The sequence below is a fragment of the Syngnathus scovelli genome, chromosome 9 (assembly GCF_024217435.2).
Source record: "Syngnathus scovelli strain Florida chromosome 9, RoL_Ssco_1.2, whole genome shotgun sequence".
NCBI classification, from domain to species: Eukaryota; Metazoa; Chordata; class Actinopteri; order Syngnathiformes; family Syngnathidae; genus Syngnathus; species Syngnathus scovelli.
The window spans coordinates 16,744,766-16,767,720 of NC_090855.1; the positions used below are offsets into that span (position 1 = coordinate 16,744,766).

At 40.1% G+C, this 22,955-nt stretch overlaps 1 protein-coding gene across 31 annotated transcripts; it reads right to left on the minus strand.

The window, feature by feature from the left end:
* Positions 1-1,721: 1,721 nt before the first annotated feature.
* On the minus strand, positions 1,722-22,120 carry LOC125975202 (uncharacterized). 31 transcript variants are annotated; one of them, XM_068651856.1, is made up of 15 exons: positions 21,176-22,120; positions 19,348-19,367; positions 17,997-18,627; positions 17,177-17,891; positions 10,864-15,748; positions 10,597-10,657; positions 9,426-9,447; positions 9,267-9,341; positions 9,067-9,186; positions 8,769-8,866; positions 8,583-8,678; positions 3,809-8,498; positions 3,463-3,534; positions 3,243-3,389; positions 1,722-2,097 (listed from the first exon to the last, which is right to left on the minus strand). In XM_068651856.1, the coding sequence occupies exons 3-6, from the start codon at positions 18,474-18,476 to the stop codon at positions 10,600-10,602; spliced, it is 6,138 nt and encodes a 2,045-aa protein (XP_068507957.1). In that variant the 5' UTR covers positions 18,477-18,627; positions 19,348-19,367; positions 21,176-22,120; the 3' UTR covers positions 1,722-2,097; positions 3,243-3,389; positions 3,463-3,534; positions 3,809-8,498; positions 8,583-8,678; positions 8,769-8,866; positions 9,067-9,186; positions 9,267-9,341; positions 9,426-9,447; positions 10,597-10,599. The 31 variants fall into 31 exon arrangements, with proteins under 31 accessions (XP_068507957.1, XP_068507961.1, XP_068507962.1 ...); XM_068651860.1 differs by having other exon boundaries at positions 10,597-10,924; positions 11,091-11,178; positions 11,252-15,748; positions 17,177-18,627; XM_068651861.1 differs by having other exon boundaries at positions 10,597-10,940; positions 11,091-11,178; positions 11,252-15,748; positions 17,177-18,627.
* Between the last annotated feature and the right edge of the window lie 835 nt (positions 22,121-22,955).

Below are 22,955 nucleotides of genomic sequence, written 5' to 3' on the forward strand. Positions count from 1 at the left end.
ATCCTAATAGAGAATGAATGGGAATTAAAAGAAAAAAAAATTGCACCAAAAGTTTCTGAAATTTGGAACAAAAGGAAAAAAACGGCTTCAGGAGGTTCACTTTTGGGGTTAAAATGTTGAAATGGGTTTAATCGGGCAAAATTTGCAAAAGTTAGCGCAAATGTAGGTATTTAGGGCACTTAATGTTGAAGTATGGTCATTTCCGGTTTGATTTGGGTCTTTTCCGGTTTGATTAGAGGCACTTCCGGTCTAGCTGAGGTCACTTCAGGTTTATTTGGGGTCACTTCCGGTTTAAAAAGGTCACTTCCGGTTTAAAAAGGTCACTTCCGGTTTGATTTGGGGTCACTTCCGGTTTACCTGAGGTCACTTCCGGTTCATTTGGGGTCACTTCCGGTTTGATTTGGGTCACTTCCGGTCTATTTAGGTCACTTCCGGTTTGATTAGAGGCACTTCCGGTCTATTTAGGTCACTTCCGGTCTAGCTGAGGTCACTTCCGGTTTATTTGGGGTCACTTCCGGTTTAAAAAGGTCACTTCCGGTTTGATTTGGGGTCACTTCCGGTTTGATTTGGGGTCACTTCCGGTTTACCTGAGGTCACTTCCGGTTCATTTAGGGTCAATTCCGGTTTGATTTGGGGCACTTCCAGTTCATTCCGGGTTCATTGGGGCACTTCAGGGTCAATCCAAGATGGCCGCCACTCTGGAAGTGGGGGTCAAGGGTTGAATTGTGGAAGTGGGGGTGAAGGGGGTGAATATGGTAAGCATAAGGTGAACAAAGTGAATAAAGTTGGAATGGGTTGAATCGGTTGAAAAATGTAGAAATTAGAAGGGAAAAACTAAATTTTGGGAAAATTTGGTGTGAATTTCAAAATTGAAAATTTGCAAATTTTGCTAAGTGGGAAGGTGTGGAATAGGTAGGCAAAAGATGAACAGTTGAAAGTTGGAACGAGTTGAATCGGTGGAAAAATGTAGAAACTAGAAGTGAAAAACTAAATTTTGTGAAATTTTGCAAAATTTTGTGCAAATTTTAAAAGTGAAAACGTGAAATTTTTGAATTTGGCAAGTTTGGGAATGTCCCCAATGTGATTTGAATGTGTTGAAATAAGTGAATTTCAAACTGGAACAACAAAAATGTGAAATGTTGAATCTGCCATTAAGAATGAATGGGGAAAAAAATGCCACAAAATCGTGAATTTTGTGAAAACGGAAAATTTTTCGAACAAAAAAAATGTAAGCAGCCGTGTCATGAATATTTGGAATAAGTGAAAAGTGGAACGGAGTGAATCGGTTGAAGTATGTGGAAGGAGTTAAGCGTCAAAAAAGTGAGCGGAATAAGTAGAATAATAATAACTAGAAAATGCAATTCCTGAAGAAATTGCGTGTGAAGGTGAAGAAGTTGAATAAATACTTGGGGAATGCTGCAGAATGATGTTGAAACAAGTTGACTCGGTTGGAAATTTTAGAAATTAGAATAGAAAAATGAATTTTTGGAGAATTTGGTTGAATTTCAAATTTGGAATATTTGGTAAGTGGGAAGTTGTGGAATAGGTAGGCAAAAGATGAACAGTTTAAAGTTGGAATGGTTGAATCGGTTGAAAATGTAGAAATTAGAGTAGAAAAACAAAATTGTAGAGAGTTTCATTGAATTTCAAATTTGCAAATTTGGAATTTTTGGAAAGTGTGAAGTTGTGGAATACGCAATAAATAAAAGAGATACTCAGTGTTAACAAATCAATACATGGAACACATCAGTGTCCTTTATAGTTAGAAAATTTAACATTTAACACTTATTTGTCACCATTCCTTCACACATTCAATTAATTTCCACGATTCAATTAATTTCAACAATTCATTCAATTATGCATCAACATTAATTAATTCATTCCTTCATTCACACATGCAATCTTTGTCACGTCACCCTGCACACGAGTGACGGATATGGGCATCCCATCTTGTGGGATATGGGGGGGCTGGCTGAATGTCTGTTTCCAGATATCAAGCTTGATGCTTGTCACTTCTCCCGAATCAGATACAACCTCCACCACCTCTTCCCCATAGAGGATACCAAACACGGTGACGATGAGGCTGGAGTTGCAGGCCTGTTGAATAAAAACAAAAATCTAATTATTTTTTATGAATGGAAAACAACGTTTACCAAAGGTGAAAAATAAAGTACAGATACGTTAAATGTTAACAGAAAAGGCATTTAGTGGTAAATTTGCCAGTTAATGAGGTTTAAATGTTGATTATAGTGCATTGTGAAATGTGGGATACTAAGCTTGGTTAAATGTGGGATACTAAGCTTGGCTACAATGCAGTGTGGGAGAGTATTTTACCATGGGAGAAAAGTTCTCTCTGCTTCAGGAAAGGAAATTATAGATTACAGATACACTATATTTAACATGCACATGCGTTTAATAAAAACTTAAGAACACTCTGAAATGAAACTGACTTCAATAAATGTGTTAAACAGAAAATAGCCCAGTGAGAAATCACAAATAAATTAGGTTGGACACAAGAGTCATCTTTTTAAGTACAAACAAGTACAGTGGAGCCTCGGTTTTGGAACGTCCCAGTTCTCGAACAAATCGGAATTCGAACGAAAAATTTGGGATTTTTTTTGCTTTGGTTGTCGAACAAAATTTGGAGGTCGAACCTCGCGAGGTGAGCCGAAAGGACCAGAGAAAAGCCGACCGCGCAGCCCAGATGCCGACTGATAGTTGTTATTGTATTTTTGTTACTTTGAGGATAGTATTAACCCCTAATCATGCCTCCAAAGAAAGCAAGTGGGAGCACTAAAGCCATCCTAAAACACAAAGAGGTTCTTAAAGCAATGCGACAGTGAGCGCCCGGCATGCTGCGGGTGGTTGCGCAATCGGGCCAAATTAAGCTCCCTGCGCACTGAGGTACACTTCAATTTTGGAAAGTACATCAGGACGTTAAAAATATTTTCTGAATTTCAGCGAAGGCTCTGTCACAATAATGCGACCAGCGCAGTCGGCGGCGCGCTACGGTTGCGCGCTGCAATTGCGCGATGGGACAAAAATGAGCAAATTTAAAAAAAAAAAAAATTCTTAAAAAAGGCGGTTTTTTTTTAGTCTTGGAACGGATAAAAAAAAAATTCCCATTGTTTGTAATGGGAAAAATAGATTGGGAACCTGATCCCAGTTGTTCTTGGAAAAGGGAATAATAAGCAATAAGCAAGCACCTTTTCAATTCCACTGCTCTGAAGCCATTTACTAACCTTTACATCTGTGTAAGTTGTAGAGTGGAGCATTACTCCCGACTCGGTCGCCCGGGCACTCAGGTGGGTGAATAAGAAGGAACCCCCTACCTTCAACTCGACAAGATTAGCCTCCCGCCAAAGGCCAATTTTGACAGTGGCTTTATCCTGCGTAGTTTAAAAATGCGTATAAGTATGTATGCAAAGTGCTACAACAGGGGAAGTACAAATGGCTACTTACTTTTTTAAGTGTCAAACTCCGAAATGGCGCAAGCTGGTTCCCTCTCTGGTGCACCATGCGGATTGGACGCATCTAAAGTGGACCAAATTGATATCCCAATTACAATAATTATGTTTGACAATGAACGTGTCATGTGTCTGTGTACACAACCTTAACGATGACAAAAAAATAATAACTTTTGGTACCTTAGTACTAAACAGAGGATCTCAATGATTTTGTGTGTGTGTGTGTGGGGGGGGGGGCATTGCATGCGGATGCATGTACATTATTGCACATGCATCATGTCTTCACAGGTGTACACAAATACATGTGTGTATATGTACATTTGTGGGTGCAGGTAACTTACATCGGTTATTATGCCATCCAGTGACACCATCTCCTCAGGTAGTTTATTCACTACTTCCTGAGGAGATGATGCCACTGAGTTGGGGTAGACCAGGGCCCTGGCCTCTTCTTCCAACTGTGGGCTGGTCTGCACCTCCGCCCCGATGAAGATTTTGGAGCCAGGTTTAGTGAGGAGCAAAAGGCCCCGTTCGTCGACACCAAAGTTTAAAAAAATGTAACTGTTGCCCTCTGTGACGACGGCTGCCAAGTGTTCAAACAGAACTACTCGATAGGCTTTCGTGCCGTCACAGAGGGCAACAGTTACATTATTATGCTGGCCTTGCATGGACAAGGTGCCATCAGCAGCACAAATCCAGCTCCGCGCTCGAACAGCATTCCTGATTGCAACAACTTTAGCTCGAATCATTTTTGTCGCCATTCTGAAAGAGAAAAAAAAAAAGAGAAATTGACTTGTTTAGTTTGTAGATGACAAATGGCAAATTATTCATTTAATAATTACTATTATAATACATCTGACTGACTTTGCGATTAATTTATTAACTACACATGATGTCATTACCATATTCAAATTGGATAAAAATAAATGAATACCACGTACAATAAAAACAACACAGAATCATTTAAATGTTATACTGAAAAGAAAGAGTTTGCCAGCAATGATTTTTAACATCCACCAGATGTCAGTGCAGAGTGACAAAGTCAATAGTTCATGAGTGTGTAGCATATCAAGACTGCTACAAATTAACACTGGGCAAAGATTCAATACTACTGATCTTACTCAGTCAGTACATATCAGTGCTTTCAGTTACAATGTCATCTGCTATATAATTTTGGAAGCACATTTCATAATGGTGCCTGTGCATTTTTTGAGGGGACAACCGAAATCAAAGATTTTAATAAAAGAACACTGTAAAACGTGTTTTTATCCATTTATGTGTGGCGGACTACGAGATGTCGTCTGAAATAAATGAATTACGCGTCGTGTATCTTTCCAGAAATGTCCTTACTCCGTGACGCAAAGTGCATGCATCATTGGCGTGGCACGTCCATTTTGTGATTGTGGCAGATGCAAACGGCGGACGATAGGTGCAAATAGTCATACCCAAGAGCAATAAAAAAGGGGAATCCTCCGTAATTAATTGGAACGCAAAACAAACATGTATTTTTGACTAATTAATTACAAGTTCATTTGCTATACGGGCATTTCGTAATGGCGGCCGGGTTTTTTTTTTTTTGCTCGACGGAAACCAAAGATGTGAATGCACGAATGGTCGGAATTTGTTATTGTCCATTTATGCATTGCGTACTACGAGATGTTGACTGAATTAAATGAATTACGCGTCGTTTATCTTGCCAGAAATGTCCTTACTCCGTAACACAAAGTGCATGCATCATGGGCGTGGCACGTCCATTTTGTGATTGTGGCAGATGCAAACGGCGGACGATAGGTGCAAATAGTCATACCCAAGAGCAATAAAAAGGGGAATCCTCCGTAATTAATTGGAACGCAAAACTAACGTGTATTTTTGACTGACTAATTAATTACAAGTTCATTTGCTATATGTGCATTACGTAATGGCGGCCGGGTGTTTTTTTTTTTTTTTTTTGCTCGACGGAAACCAAAGATGTGAATGCACGAATGGTCGGAATTTGTTATTATCCATTTATGCATCGCGTACTACGAGATGTTGACTAAATTAAATGAATTACGCGTCGTGTATCTTGCCAGAAATGTCCTTACTCCGTAACGCAAAGTGCATGCATCATGGGCGTGGCACGTCCATTTTGTGATTGTGGCAGATGCAAACGGCGGACGATAGGTGCAAATAGTCATACCCAAGAGCAATAAAAAGAGGAATCCTCCGTAAGTAATTGGAACGCACAACAAACGTGTATTTTTGGCTGACTAATTAATTACAAGTTCATTTGCTAAATGTGCATTTCGTAATGGCGGCCGGGTTTTTTTTTTTTTTTTGCTCGACGGAAACCAAAGATGTGAATGCACGAATGGTCGGAATTTGTTGTTATCCATTTATGCATCGCGTACTACGAGATGTTGACTGAATTAAATGAATTTTGCGTCGATGTATATGTACAGTTAATGCGTAATAAGATGTAATAGTACAGTAATTGAACTGTGACGATCTTAATTAACTTCAGTTTGAAGTGAGGAAGTGCTACTTTCCGCACTATCGCAACAATCCTGGTTAAAAATTAAGCATATACTCAGGGTTTTTAATAAAGTTGTGAGAAAATCTTGGGTTGGGGGTGAGACGTCTGAAAAGGCCACTTACCTTTCTCGTCTTCAAGCTGATAATGAGAGCGTATGCATCAATTATTCTCCACCCACTTTTCGGCGGCGCGAAAGGTCTGTGCGAAGTCTTAAAAGGGAGGGTAACTTTTTGTCGTAGCGTCAAAACTTTATTACACACAGAAGAAAAACACTGAGAGCGGAACACATCGCTCTAAATTCGTGTGAAATATGATTACACATTTGAGTGAACATGTGCATGTTTATATTTACGTGAACTCAATGCTTTTAGATCCCCCCCCCCTTAAAACGTGAAAAATGGTAGCGTCGACAAACACGTCCCTGTAAAATCACGCGATACGTGACGATACGATTGAGTGACCATGTTTCAGCATCTTTTAGAATATGGTCATGATAGTAATAAAATAGTTGTACAGTAATGGTAATAACTATAATGGGATTTATGAGTTTATGGGATTTCCGAATTTTTTTCAAAGTATTTCAATGCAACTGGATTAGTGCAGTCGTGAAGATAAAACAATATACAGTATATGAAGTTATAGAATGTACATACAAGACAACATAACAATAAACTATGATCACAAGACAATATAATAGTCAACATTCTATAATTTTCTCATTTCCCCAAAAACAAACCTCCGACTATCCCAACCCACTTCAGCCCTGATGCATGCATTGGCTGATGAATAATGATAACATGACATTAAAATATTTAGTGAGTAGTGTGAAAGTAATGAATGAACATGCAGACTTTAAATAAAACATAAGCATTTAGTTACAGTTTCATATCAACACGGAAAAGACCTATTTTCTTTTAAAGAAGGAATTCAATAAATGTAAATTATGAGTAATGTCATTCAAAACAGGTTCTTTTATACAACAAATCACATAAGTTGTCAACATACACTTTACACTTTTCTTTGTAAACAAGAATGAAAAAAACAGTTGCATGGTGGTTTTTGGAACAAAAATACAGCATGATTTTTGTTGTTTTGGGCAGAATCTAATATATAATGCTTGAAATATTATAAATAACTCTTCAAAACGAAAAAAATAATAAAAAAAAAATATAAAATGTTTTACTGACTCAATAAATACTAAACATAAAAAATGACAAACAAGAATGTATACATTGGACTTGACTTATATGTGTTGAAATTAACATGTAAATGTTGGAAACACAAAACATAATAAACCAAATACAAGAAAATAAAAAACAGTTGGTGCGTTTTGGGACAAAAATACAGTAAGATTTTTTTCCCAAATCAAATATGTAATGCTTGAAATATAAATAACTTTTAGAAACACTGAAGAAATAACAGAAATAAAAAAAAACACAAATGTTTTACTGTTTCAATAAATAATAAACATAACAAATGACCTAAGTTTAAAAACATGTATAAGGAGAAAATATTGACGGTATACCGTAATATGCTGTGAAGTTGTTTAAGTTGCTTTTGTATTTATTTTAAATATTTTTTTTAATGTATTTATTTAATTATTTATTTATTTTTATCTATTTGATTATGGTCAAATCTTGACAGAATCAAAGGGAAACATGTGTAGTTACAAGGGGTAGAGTGAGATAAGCTTAGGCTTCCTTCTACTCCCTTTTGAACAAATATTAATTTACTATAAAGGGAAAAATTGTAAAGCAATATCATTTTTTTATGTTCTCTTGTACTATGGAGTTATAATTTTCTGTATTTTTTACTTTTTTTCTTGTATTTCTTTTAATGTTCGAAATAAACAAACAAACAAACAAACAAGAATAAATCAATTGGACTTGACTTGTATGTGTACAAATGTATGTGTAAATATTGGCGACACAAAACATGATAAACCGATCACAAGAAAATAAACAACAGTTGGTGCTTTTTGGGACAAAAATACAGTATGATTGTTTTTTCTGAATCAAAGATGTAATGCTTGAAATTTTATAAATAACTTTTAGAAGCTCTGAAGAAATAACAGAAATTAAAAAAAAAAAATGTTTCACTGAATCGATAATTTAATGTGATAATGGTTTTTCCCCCCAACTGAATCAAACTCTTTTTATTAAAAAGTTTAAGTGTAGCATGATTGTAGATGCTGCGAGTCAGACTGGGGGGTACATATGATATACAAAAGATAATGTAAACATAATTTAAGGCAAAAAAATATAGAAAGGCCAACAATTGAGCAACTCAAAACGGTTAAAACGTCTAAGTTCAAAGCAGTGTCATAAATAGACAAATAAATAAATCAACAACAAATAAATCAATAATAAATAAATAAATAAATAAATAAATGAGAACAGAAAACAGACTGTATACTATAAGGCTTCGTAGAGGGACAGCTTCCGACAGTTAAAGGCTAAGGTGTTCTTTGTCTGCATGACTGGATGCATGTAGAACCACAGGCAAGACCCAAGAACATACTAGAAAAACATGAAGGAGATGTTTGAGGAGAAGCGGTAAAATTAAAGAGTGCTTCCTGACAATTTTCCTTGTTGGCTACTCACAGAAGAATCAAGAGAAGACGTGTGTTTGGGAGTTTCTGTTCCATGATGCAGGCCTCCCTTGTACAAGTCTTCTTAAAATGCTTGGCTCTCGCTGTGCTACAACATAATATCATAATCAATTCATGTTGAGGAGAAGCAGTAAAATTAAAGCGTGCTTCCTGACAATTTTCCTTCTTGGCTACTCACAGAAGAATCAGGAGAAGTCATGTATGTTTGGGAGTTTGTGTTCCATGATGCAGGCCTCCCTTGTACAAGTCTTCTTGAAATGCTTGGCTCTCGCTGTCCTACAACATAATATCATAATCAATTCATTTTTGAAAATCACATTACAATGAAGTCATACTTCTAGCACATGTACAACGAGTATCTTTGTACTATAGAGTGAATGACATGAAAACATTCACATACCCGTGTCCTATTTTCGAGCACAACCTTTTTTTTTTTGGCTTTACAAATGTAGAAGTTTGGAATGACGCTTACTTACGTTTTGCTTTCAGTCAATAGAACGTTAAGAAGAACATGAATCTTCTTAAAATGTCATTCATTTCTCTGGCGAGAGGTCGGTTCTCATCAAGGTTGATTCCCAGGGTGGCCGAGCTCCTGTCTAGACAAATGGAGCACGTGGAGCCACAGGCGACATGAAAAACTAAAAAAACAAAACAAACATTGACTTTCTACACTTACATTACAAACAGTAATGTGTCATGCCGACCTCTGGCCTCAATTCTGGGATGAACTGCTTTCGCCAGATAAAAGGAACTGTTAAAATACAGAAGAGTGAAATATCAGCATTTACTGTCTTTTGAAAGAAAGATAAAACATGTCTAATGATGAGAAACTTACCTCGTCTGTTTTCTGTTCTCGCCTCATGATTATGACGCAGAAAAATTATAATAAATAAATAAATAAATAAATAAATAAATAAATGTGAAAAAATTAAAAATAAATAAAGTTTAAAAGGCCTTCCTAGATCTCATCTAGAACTCATCTTTAAAATGTGATCGTAAAATCAGAAATCAAAAAATGTAAAACGTTAAAAAGTCTCCCCTTAACTCATCTATAAGTTATTTTAAAAAAGTAAAAGTAAAAGTTTCCACATTTAAAAATTTAGAAAGTTAAAAATTTAAGAAGTTAAAACTTTAAGAAGTTAAAAATGTTACAAGTTAAAACTTAAATCAACTTGAGTTAAGGGAAGGCTTTTTGAAAGCTAATTAAAAAATTTAAAAAGTGTACAATTTTAAGAAGTTACATCGAGTTAAGGGAAGGCTTGTAGAAATTTTAAAAAGCCTTGGCCTTCCCTTAACTGAACTTGAGTCAACACCAACCCCCATTCCATCTCAACATACAGGCCCATCCTCAACTTACCACCAAAGACATGAGTTCAGCTACATCAACTCTCCTTGTCTTTACATGTATGACCACCTTTACTCATGATACTTTTTAATCACAGTTTCATGTATGGCTTTACTCACTGTTTGTTTCCATTTATCACTCTTACATGATTTACCTGGGACCATTTAAAAATGATAATAGTTAATCCAAGTTAAAAAGACCACTCCTCTCCGTCTCCCCTTCACTCACTCTGCAGCATGCTTCTCGTGTCAAGCAAACCTTTGCCATCGATAACTACTTTCCAATTCAATGTTTTCTCAATTTGTAATGCTAGCCAGGCAACAGGTTTATTGCTAGCATCAAGCAGAAACCTCAGTGTACAAAATTGGGGTGGATTTCATTTTGTTTGCCACCAATTTATATTATCAGTATAAAGCTGTTTTCGCAGCTATCTCTGTCCACATGGGTCGGTAGTTATTTTCCATGTGGAAATTGTGAGGCTTTCTGCCTAATGCCAACATTACGTTTACCATTCTGAGCCACCTTGGCCCCATATCCCATTTCACCTCAAGTCAACAAATCACCCACCACATCCCACCACTAATATTATATACACTTACGCCATTTGATTTCTGTACTCGTTTTTCCAAATACTGAAACACATGAATTAGATTTGACTTACCTTTCACTGGTCAAAACACAGAAAACACGATTGTGATAGCTGCTGTATGTTTGCACGATACCTGAATAAAGAGCACAGAGGTCGAGAGAAAGAAAAAGAGGTCAAGTAATGAGACACCTCCACTCCGGATCCCAACTCTCCTCAAGTCAACAAATTACCCACCGCATCCCACCACTATTATTATACACTTACGACACCATTCACATTTCGATTTCCATCCTTGTTGTTTTCGAAAATGCTGAACCGCGTGATTTAGCTGAGACTTACCTTTCAGTGGTCAAAACACAGAAAACAGGATTGTGATAGCTGTAGTACGTTTGCAGGACACCTGAATAAAGAGCACACTGAGGTCGAGAGACAAAAATGAGGTCAAGCAATGTGTTTTTGTCAGTGGTAGCAGTGGTTATGAGTTGCGTGTAACCTTTTGAGCGAAACAAATCAAGAATGGGCTTGAATGAGGCAGATAGCATATCTTCATTAAAATCTCCACATACCAAGATCTGATGATGGTCCATTACTTCAAGGTACCGCAACAGATTTCCCAAGCTTGGCAGAAAAGTGCGCAGACTGTTGCCTGGAGGCCTGTAAACGGCAGCGATCAACACATTGAGGGGACCTTCAAGTTTCACCACAACAAATTCAATGTCGGTCACACCCTGAATGTATTTCTTTTCCTGGGCTGCGATGTGACTTTTGACACAAATACCTACGCCACCACCACGTTTTGTTGCTAAGTCAGGACAGTTTGTGTAAGAATCACTTCGGTTCCTGTGAAACATTGTGAAGCCTTCCAAGCAAGCACATCCATCGGCCACTGATCCTTGGAGGTGTGTCTCTGTGAAGCACAAAACATCAGCAAAAAGCAGTTCGTGATGAGACACGACATCTTGCACGTGACAAGACAGCCCTTCGGTGTTATGATGGATGACAACCAGGTGATTTGCCCGATCTACCGACGGCATCACGTGAAGGAGGGGCATTACGTTCTCCAAAGAATCCTCTGCCATCTCAGCAAGAGCAGCAGTGATTTCTGGATTTGCATGAAGTTTTCTCTCATCCATATGCAGAATATGCAGACCACTGAGCGAAGTCACTCTACTCAGAGCTACGTACCCCATGCCGTGTTCGAAAACACCTTTCAGCGAAACTGCAGCCTCTGATGTTGTCATGCCTTGTACCTTATGGATCGTGCAGGCAAAAGCAAGCTTAATGGGAAACTGTCGGCGCACCACTCCAGCCTTCTTCAGCTTCTCCTCCTGTCTGTCAATGTACACAGGGTTAGCAGCCCGTGCTGTCTTACTCACATGATCAAGTTCCAACCCAAGTTTCTGGACACGTGCTTCATTTGGATAGTTCACCAATTTGACAACTTTTGCAAACATTCCATTGCACAGACCTGCTTGAACATCAATATTGCGTGTGATCATAACACGAGCACCGGAGGCAACTTTGATTGAGTCCGGGAGCTCATTCTTAGCGCCTTGCACAGGGGAAGCTTGCCTTGCCATTCTGCCACTTCCTTTGTCTTTCTTGTAGTCATCTGCGTCAATTTGCACAATGTCCTTATGAAGCAGATTCAGCATGGCGGAGTTATGGCCATCCACCTGTTTATTGGTGGCAAAAACATGCAGAATATGCTTTGGACACATTTCTGGGGAAGTGTACCTCGTCGCAAGGAGAGCTCTGTCCAGTTCCGACAGTTCATCAGACTTTTCTTTGACCCGGAGTCGGTTCAGCAGTTCAGCAAAGGCAACATCATCTTTCTGCCTCATGATGGTGGTGAGCGTGATCTTTTTGAAGTTGTCACGCCAGTGGTCCAGCCGAGTGGGATCGTACACGCATAGAGGTTTGGACTGTCTCACGGGAGGGAGCTGAAAGAAATCTCCAACAGCAAGAACAGACATGCCACCAAAAGGTAAATTGATGCCTTTGATTTGTTTCAACCTGGCATTCACGTAGGCAAAGAGGTCTTTTGACACCATGGAAATCTCATCGATGATGAGTATTTCGGCGATCGACAGCTCGGCTCTGACTTCGTCCAGTTTATTGCCCAGGCCGTGGTACGGGGGTTTGAGACTTCTCGGCAGTTTGAGTAGACAATGCAAAGTTGTCCCAGAAATGTTGAATGCCGCCGTGCCAGTGAAAGCTGCGAGAACAACCGTTTGCTTGGAAATGTCGGCCTCCTCAGCCAGTCGTGGTAGTCTCTGCAGTATTTTGGTAGCCTCTGCGTGGATACATTTGATCAGATGCGATTTGCCGGTCCCGGCGCCACCGTTGATGTGGTAGAAGAACTGCTCAATTGGCTTTGAGCTACACACACGTTTTATGCACCAATCTCTGACCTTGTAGAAGACAGACGCTTGCTTTTGGTTCAGGTTACGATACATGTCGCGTAACACTGCGGGATCGATGGCAGCAGCCTCTGTCACGATGGACATTTGTGTTGTTTCGGACCTGACGTTATAGTCCGGGACATTTTCCTCCACGTTGTCATTTGGGTCCTCTCTTGCGTTGATTTCCTCAACGCTTTCGAGTCTTTGCAACTCACTCTCGGGAGCCAGGTGGCACCATTCGTTTATGACGAGCCCACTGTCCTCCACCTCTTGGATGGCATTGTCAATGTCTCGACTGTGTTTCTCATACCTTTCTCTGTTCCTTTTGACAATTTCGCACACACGCTCCACAGAGTCGTTATATGGTAACTGTACACAGGCGTGATCATGAAACAACTGATATGCGGGACAGCGTTCAGATTTTAACTGGCAATCAGCACGATGAGGCAGGTACAGCTTGAGCAAGGCGCAGTAATATTCCTCCGGATTCTTTTGTTCTGAGTATTTGCAGTATTTGATGACCGCAGGTTTTTCTGTTCTTTTCTGGACAAACCCCATGTCGTTCAGCAGAGGCAAAACATTCTTACCTTTGACTTGTTTGCCATAAACAATTCTGCACGTTGATGCAAAATCAGCCAAGCACATTACTTCAAATTCCTCTGTTTGAGGTCTGCATTTGTATTTGTCCGGCAGGCCAGTCATCCACACTTCATGAGATTCCTGCGTTTTGCCCTCAAGGAGTGAGAGAGGATAACTCATTTTCAGCGCATTGTCACTCGTTTGTACAAATACCACACTGCGGGAGGACTGTTTCATATGCAAGCCGCATGCACGTGCGACACATTCCTGAGCACTCACTTCTCTTTTCTTGGAGTACGCTTGCATAATTTGCTTCATTTCATCGCTCTCATTGACATTTGCGCTGCGGGAGTTTTCGATAACCGATTTCAGGTATTGGCTCAAACCGTGTTCAGCTTTGCTGATGTAGCTGCAGATGTATGCGATGCAAGAGTAGGCATTCAGGATGTATTGGATGTCCAGGTTTCCATCCCAGGCAAGAAGCAAATGGCGGTTGTAGTTGTTGACCCAGCAGTCTTTTGGTTCTCGCTTAAGCACAACAGAACTCGACGAGGCCGTCATGTGCAAACAGTTCATGTACTCGTCAGTGGTGAGCTTACATTTCGCTAGTAGCTGAGGCAAAGTCAGGGATGACGTTTCAGGCTCATTCAGCAGACTTAGCACGGGAACAAGCTTGGCATTTGACGCCAACCGATTCTCCTTGTGTTGATCTCGATTGTCGTCGTCGACGGGCGCAGGTCTGATGATCATTGTTTCATCGCACGGTTGTTTGGGGAATCCAAAGCGGCAATTTGCACCTTGGTGTTTGACACACGTTTTGGAGTGACTTTTGCTGTGCATCTGAACCTCTGTGACCTTTTTGTACAATTCCGGTTCCTTCTGTGGGTCCGGCAGCTCAGCCGAGATGTAGCGAGACACAAAATGACAGATGGCTCCATCTGAGGCTTCCTCAAATACAGGGGCACCTTGAACCCATATGAGGCAATGAATGTGAGGACTTCCTCTGTGTTGAAACTCTAATCGGTAAAAGTAGTCGACGACCTTACCAATCGGTTGCGCCGGAGAGAGGATCAAATCTCTGAACAGAGCTTCCACACGTTTGTCAAACATGCGCATCGTTGTCACAGGATTGCTGCGTAGAATCTCACACTTGGTTGCCCAGTCAAGTTGAGCGAAATTCACTACTTCACCTTGTTGTGCTTTGATGGCAGTGATGACCTCTTCCCAACGCATTTCGGCAGCAGAAAATGTGCAAAAGAATGTGGGTGTGCCCAGCTGTCGGATCATTGCAAAAAGATCTTTGGTGGTTCTCTCCCAATAGGCTGGCGTACCTCTCAGTGGTGTCATGAACCGGACAGCATCTTTGCTGCGCACCAATTTCTCAACTTCACGTTTGTCCTGAAGCATGGCATTGTTTATCCTTCGACCATCCCTGGTAAAAGGCTTACCTTTGCGTAGCTGTATTGTCATGCTCGACGTTGCCTGGTAAATTTCAGTCACAAACTGGGCAAAGAACAAGTAGTTTGTATCTCGAGCAAAACGTTCATCCACACAACACAGACGCGTTTTGAAATATTTGCTTGGTGTGAGTTTTATTGCTCTCTCTTCATCAAGGGTGTTTTGACCAGTGGGAAACTGCACTGGAAAAGACATGGCCTCAAGTTTGGGAGTCTTGAAAAAGCTTACTGGGTTGTTTCTTTCTGCGGGAGCAACACAGTAAATGCCCTCTGTAAAACTCATAATTTCCTCTGACACATCATTTGGTTGGAGACATGATTCAAGTATCACTCCACCATTTGGTTGATCACCGTCTTCCGCATTTTCTTGTTGCTGTTTGTTACCACTGTTGTTATCTTGTGAGTCACTGTTCATCCCACACAGAGCATCACTCTCAAATCTGTATATCTCCTCCAGAGCTTCCTCATTGTATTCACTGTCGCTCATTTCCGCTTCATCGGAGCTGCTCTCATCATCAGTGAGGGTTGGGTCGCAAAGGTCCGCATCGTCGCGAATAGTTATGTTTCTGTACTGTGGATGAACTTGTTTCAGTTTCATCAGAGCACTCATTAGCTTGGACCAAGTGACAGTTTGAAAAAACTGATGACCTTTGTAGCAAAGCCGTCTCTTCAGTTTCACTCTCAACATCTGTGACTTACTTCTTAGTCTCGGCAAGACATTGACCGTCTCTTGTACTTCTGATGGCACGCACACCACATTTCCACGAATGGCTCGTTGTTGACCTTTGGGAAGAGGTACGATTTTGGCAAATGATATGCATTTTGAAATGAGGTGTCTCTCCAGTATGTTCAATCCACACAGTTCCTTTGGAATATCAGAGAGTGTGAGATTGTTGGCAACAGCAAGTGCAGGCATTTTACCATCTTTGAGGTGACTAAAGCAAGTGTGACATATCCACTCCAGTTTTCTTTCAGCTGGTACGCTGCACGAGGCCTGACATTCATCATCACAAATATGGACAAATTGTCCCGTGAGACAACCTGCAACAACGTGTCTGTTTTTCTTATAAAAGCTACGTCGACAAGGGCGTATTTGGTTCGGAAACAATGCTCTGTGGCAAACAGTGCAGACAAATGTGGGGCCATTCTTAATTTGGGCTTTGAATAGCTCAACAGCTTTCATAATCACACAGTCATTTCGCTCCCTACATAGTTGGTTTATGACTTTGTATTTTTGTAAAATCGTACTTACTCTGCGTATTGTTTTAGTCCTCAGTGAATCAGATTTTGTTTTCATTATGCGCCTCATGATTTCCTGATGTTTGAATCGGAATTCAGGGTTGTTTAAATAACGGCGTGTAATGTAATAGCGCTGCCTGTTTCGAAACCCAACATCGTCACGGTAACGTTCTGTGATGTAAGACCGCTGTCTGTTCTTAAACCCAACATCGTCACGGTAACGTTCTGTGATGTAAGAACGCTGTCTGTTCTTAAACCCAACATCGTCACGGTAACATTCTGTGATGTAAGAACGCTGTCTGTTCTTAAACCCAACATCGTCACGGTAACGTTCTGTGATGTAAGAACGCTGTCTGTTCTTAAACCCAACATCGTCACGGTAACGTTCTGTGATGTAAGAACGCTGTCTGTTCTTAAACCCAACATCGTCACGGTAACGTTCTGTGATGTAAGAACGCTGTCTGTTCTTAAACCCAACATCGTCACGGTAACGTTCTGTGATGTAAGAACGCTGTCTGTTCTTAAACCCAACATCGTCACGGTAACGTTCTGTGATGTAAGAACGCTGTCTGTTCTTAAACCCAACATCGTCACGGTAACGTTCTGTAATATAAGCGCGTCGTCTCATCGTAAAACACTCATCTGTCCTATAACGACGTGAGAAACGGGAACGGTTTTTCTTCTTAAACTCATGATCCGTCTGACAACGTTGTGTAAAATAGGACTTTTGTTTGGAACAAAAACGCTTGTCCTGTTGATAACGGGTTGTAATATAACCCAATTTCCTTTGTCTTACCTCTGCATTTTGACTGTACTGTTCCTTCTCTTTAGAGTTCTTCATCATTCTCTTTAGTTCCTGTTTTTTACGTCTGACTTCAGATTTTTCTTTTAACTTTTCCTGTGCTTTTATTTGTCGTTGGAACTTTCTCCTACTAGATTTCGTAATTTTTGACACATTTGGCAGCTGTTTACCTGTTGTTGGGAAAACCACTTCACTGTCGTTATCGATAAATTCTTGGTAGTGACGTTCACCTGAACACGGTGTAGTCTCGCTCGTCTCAACACATGAGACAATCTCAGCAACAGGTTTGCTTGCGGCAGCGTCATCGATGTTCATCACGGGAGGTAACTGTGTACATGGCGCCATCTCATGGTTACTTACGGGAACTTCAACAGGTTCAAAGCAAATCGGTACAAGCTCATAAGGCTCATTACCAAAGCATCTCAAGCTTGTATAAACCTCCGTCAACTTATCGATCAGGTCGGACAAACATGTGAAGAGCATCATGACCGCTGTGCCATTGTCAGCATGGAGGCCATCTCGTCCTCTAGAGTGGGGATCAAAAAATCCATACCTGCCTTGGTGGTCTCGGAAAACAGCAATACACGTTAACCGCATAATCAGAAGCGCATAACTGACCTCTGAGGTCAAGCACTGGAGTCTGTCACGAAGGTTCAGAAACAGCTCATCTCCGTAGAAAGAGGTGAACAAACCACCCATTGACTGACTCTTTATTAAGACATGTTGCTTAGAAAAACCACGCACAATCCCTGGAAGTTCATCAGCCGTGAGAAATCTGTCTAAGAAGCATCCTTGGGCTTTCAATGCAGCAACAGTACATGTATACAGTTCATTGCCAACATTAAGAACAGCATCAAGGTCAGAGCTGGTTAGGTGATTGAACTCCTGTAAGAAAGCCAGAAATGTAACAGAGTTAGCCACACATTGACTGTTTCTGAATTCTCCATATCTCGGATGAGCTTGGCTGTGAGATGCCAACACATACGTTACCAAATGAGGTTGCACAGAAGCCATGGCTGCAGCGGGAATGTCAGGCCCAGTGTCACAGGAATCAGTCTCAAATTGTGCAATATAGGCACGTTGATGATCAATCTCAAAATGTGCATCAAGGGCACGTTCAGCAGTTTGACAAAGTGGATCATGGCCACGTTTGTCAGTTTCAAAGTGTGGATCATGACCACGTTCAGTTTGACAAAGTGGATCATAGCCACGTTTGTCAGTTTCAGAGTGTGGATCATGACCACGTTCAGTTTCAAAATGTGGCTCAAGGCCATGTTCAGTTTCAAAAAGTGCAGTATTGGCACATGTGTCAGGAGTTTCAAAAAGTGCAGTATTTGCACGTTCGTAGTCATTATGCCAGGTAGGTAAGGTTGGATCACTGCATGTAACTGGTGAAGGGGAGCAACGGCGTTTGGCACGTCGCTCCCAGCTCAACTTTACAGCCTGGGATCGCCTTCCTTTCCTCGGCATGTCAGGTTCTCAAGGATGTGAGATAGAAGGAAGACAGAAGACAAAAGATAGAGCAGCCACAAGAGAGGGTATAGGGGGTCAGCCACAGGTCACTGGACCGTCGCAGAAATACAGGTCCACGGAGCGTCGCAGAACCACAGGTCACGGAGCTCTGCAGGAAAAAAAAAATATATATCAATAATCTACTATGTAATTAGTCATGCTTTCAATTTACAACTAACTCAAAGCAAAAGTACATTTTAATTGAGTAATTTATTTATTAAAAGAAGACATTACATAAACATTGGAAAAATCAGACGCAAAACTGTTTTAACTGTAGTTTTAACTTTTATACAAGAGGCTTATTAGTGAGAAGAATGTGTTACAAATGAATTTGTGGGTGGTATAGCACATCTTGAAAATATTATGGCACAATCTAATGATGTACAGTGATGGTTTCTGTCGCACTAGAGTTTATGAGATGGAGAAAATGAAACTTTGATTATGGCGTAAGCATGTCTAACTTACAGTATAGAATGTTACCTCAATGTACCAGTGTAAATGGTACAGTGACCCCCAAACATAACATAAAAGAATGCTAAACTAATAATTTGCTCCTGGATGCTTCTTTTGTATCTGATCAGGTATAAGTAATTTTGTCATCCAGCATGGGAAAAGACACCTAGGTTTTGAACTTCAGTGCTCACTACTTAACCAAAAGCACAATAACAATACATAAGCATAGTCATCAAAATTAAACAAACCATTGACTAAAATACAGGAACAGTGGCCAAATTTAATCACGGTTTCAAAACTATCATCACAGGAACTAGAAATACAATCGCTTTATAATGATGATAACATAAAATTGACTGACTGAATCATGCCTAACCTTGAAAGTTGAGTTGTGTCCTGCAGGGGAAGAAAAAACAAAGGGGAAAAAAATAATTAAGTGACATTTCCACAATGCTTTGAATTGTATTTTATGATTACAAATACTGAGTTGAAAATACCAAGATGGAAAAAACGAAGCATTGATCAAGGTGTTAGCATTGCTAACATACAGGGAGACAGTGGTAGCTCAATATACAAATGTAATTGGTTCATACTTTTACAATGACTTCCTAGGATAATCGAGCAAGAAGGAAAAAAATGACAAGACTGGGATGAGATTTCAACATCATCACGACCAGATTAAGTCACGGTGTCGAGATTGAAAGTCAATATTTCCTAACTAGTCAAAAACAGCGTTTAATTATACAGTAGTCACAATGCACAACTGTAGTACTAATGACAATTGATCATAATATTTTTAATGTTATTTAACTTTATACTAAACTTCAACACTACAAAGAACGCACAATTGAGAATGGGTGTGCACGACACAAATCATGTGCTCCTGGATGGTTCTTTTGTATGAGATCAGGTATAAGTAATTTTGTCATCTGGCATGAGAGAAGACACCTGCATTTTGAACTTCAGTGCTCAGTACTTAACCAAAAGCACAATACAAAATACATAAGCAGAGTAATCATAATTAAACAAGCCATTGACTAAATACAGAAAGAGTGACATTGAGTGACCAAAATTAATCACCGTTTCAAAACTATCATCACAGGAACCTGAAATAGAATTGCTTTATCATGATTATAACATATAAAATTGATTGACTGAATCATTGTTATATGACCACAGTATTTTTCAAAGCCAGTACATGTCTACTTTATATCTAAATTTAGACATGATTTTTAATCTCATGACAGCCTCAAATGTCAGCATGATGCCATATGATTACTTTTAATCCCTTCATGATTTATAATCTCACCTCACGTTTGGATGGCGAGTTGTGTTATTCATTCATAAACAGCAACGACAACAGAAAAAATGTTCTATGCATACATTTCATTGACATTTGTACAATGCTGTGAACAAATACATTGTAGTTACAAATACTATGTTAACTGCAGCAATAAAAATAAAATATTGGAAAAATATAGAATAATAAGCCATTGGCTATGTTAGGGAGCCTGAGGACTGTGTTCGGCCGGGGCTGGGATGTCTATGCTCTATTCAGCCCCAGGTGTCGGTCAGAACACAGGAGGGAAGACGTGGTTTGGTTTTGATTGCTTTACTGAATCATAAGGGCATACAGGCAAATTGGCAAAGGCACACGTTTTGTCATAATAATATGAGAGCAGGTGTTCATATAGTAGTGTTCATGGGTGAGTCTTTGGGTGTGTGAATGTGACTCTTGTGTACAATTATGGTATGAAGCGTGTAAAAGGTGTGTGGGATGTGTTTTATGTATGTGTGTGTGGGGGTGGGTGGGTGGTGTGTGTGTGTGTGTGTGTGTGTGTGTGTGTGTGTGTGTGTGTGTGTGGTTCTGCAACAAACACAAGTCAACGCGCGACTTCTGACGTCACACAACACTAATAGACGGCACACATCACATTACTGCACGTAACGGTTCCGCCATACTAAATAAACATAAATGAAGTACTCGAGACAACACACCAAACATAAGTCATCGAGACATGAAAACATACTTGTTGGCGACCGTTAGCCGCAGTGGAGCTACGTAACGGCTACTCGTGTGATGCGAAGAAAACTTAAAGGAGCGCGCCGAAGCTACCAACCAAACGGCGCACACACGAAACAATCTGGGATCAGACAAACAGCACAACAGTAAACTGGAGTAACACTTAAATGTCTATACTCACTTTTTGGCAAATACGTACACGATCACAGCAAGTCTCTGTCGATACCCGCCGTCTGTGACTTACCACTGCGCGCGGGCTGCTACAATCGCGATACGCGGATATAACTCACGCGAGACTTGGCGTAGTGACTTGACTTTCCAACGCAACAATCAACCCCAAAATGTACATTGATTTTTCAACATAGGACACTGAAACACAACCTGTTGTCAAGATGCGTTGTTTGTCTACTAAACATCAAAATGAATTTATTTTACAGTATGCTTAAGAATAATGAAAACCATTGTGTTCGATATAAGTGTGGCATCCAAGTAAACGCGAGAGAAAAGAAAACGACAATATGACGTCATATCCGGTCGCCGTGCGCCACCGTAAAAATTCAATCCGACACACCAACCGCCTCTTATGTTGAATCTCTTTACGTCTATTGAACTCCGGAGCCGAGCTGCATCCAAGGTAGTTGCTATTGGACGTTTCGCTAATGCTAGCTAGCGGCGATGCTTCGCTGAGAAAATAAACCATGGCTTTCTTGATTCTCAAACGATTGTAATGAGAACGACTTCTTATGTGAAGCATCGCCGAAGCTACCAAACAAACGGCGCACACACAAAACAATCTGGGATCAGACAAACAGCACAACACTAAACAGGAGTAACACTTAAATGTCTATACTCACTTTTTGGCAAATACGCACACGATCACAGCAACAGTCTCTGTCGGTACCCGCCGAACTGCAACCAAGGTAGTTGCTATTGGACGTTTCGCTAATGCTAGCTAGCAGCGATGCTTCACTGAGAAAATATGGAAATTTGGAACAAAATGAAATATACGGGTTCCGACGAAATATACGGCTTCAGGAGGTTCACATTTGGGGTTCAAATGTTGAAACGGGTTGAATCGGACAAAAATTGGAAAAGTTAGAGCAAATGTTGAATGCCCATAGAGGATGAATGGGAATTAAAAAAAAAAAAAAAAATTGCGGCAAATTGTTTTGAAATTTGGAACGAAACAAAATATATGGGTTCAGGAGGTTCACTTTTGGGGTTAAAATGTTGAAACGGGTTTAATCAGACAAAAATTGCAAAAAAATGCGCAAATTTAGGTATTTGAGGCACTTTGTGTTGAAATAAGGTCACTTCCGGTTTATTTGGGTCACTTCCGGTTTAACTGAGGTCATTTCCTGTTTATTTGGTGTCACTTCCGGTTTAAAAGGGTCACTTCCGGTTTATTTTGGGTCACTTCCGGTTTGATGTGGGGCCACTTCCGGTTTACCTAAGGTCACTTCCGGTTTGATTTGAGATACTTCCGGTTCATTCTGGGTTCATTGGGGCACTTCAGGGTCAATCCAAGATGGCCGCCACACTGGAAGTGGGGGTCAAGGGGGTGAATATGGTAAGCATAAGGTGAACAAACTGAATAAAGTTGGAATTCGTTGAATTGGTTGAAAAATGTAGAAATTAGAGTAGAACAAAAACGTTGTCGAGAATTTTTGGTAAGTGGGAAGCTGTGGAATAGGAAGGCAAAAGATGAACAGTTGAAAGTTGGAACGAGTTGAATGGGTTAAAAACTGTAGAAGTTAGAGCAAATCTTGAATCCTAATAGAGAATGAATGGGAATTAAAAGAAAAAAAAATGCGCCAAAATTTTTTGAAATTTGCAACAAAAGGAAAAAAACGGCTTCAGGAGGTTGACTTTTGGGGTTAAAATGTTGAAACGGGTTTAATCGGGCAAAAATTGCAAGAGTTAGTGCAAATGTATGTATTTAGGGCACTTAATGTTGAAAT

Bases quoted from the DNA above. Each gene is read 5' to 3' on its own strand.
- LOC125975202 (XM_049730451.2), bottom strand. From the start codon at position 18,476: ATGCCGAGGAAAGGAAGGCGATCCCAGGCTGTAAAGTTGAGCTGGGAG. The intron at 15,749-17,176 runs GTAAACAGCTGC...CTCTTCCCAAAG, and splicing joins AGTGGTTTTCCCAACAACAG to GTCAACAACGAGCCATTCGT. The intron at 10,658-10,863 runs GTAAGTCTCAGC...CTCTTTATTCAG, and splicing joins TGTGTTTTGACCACTGAAAG to GTATCGTGCAAACATACAGC.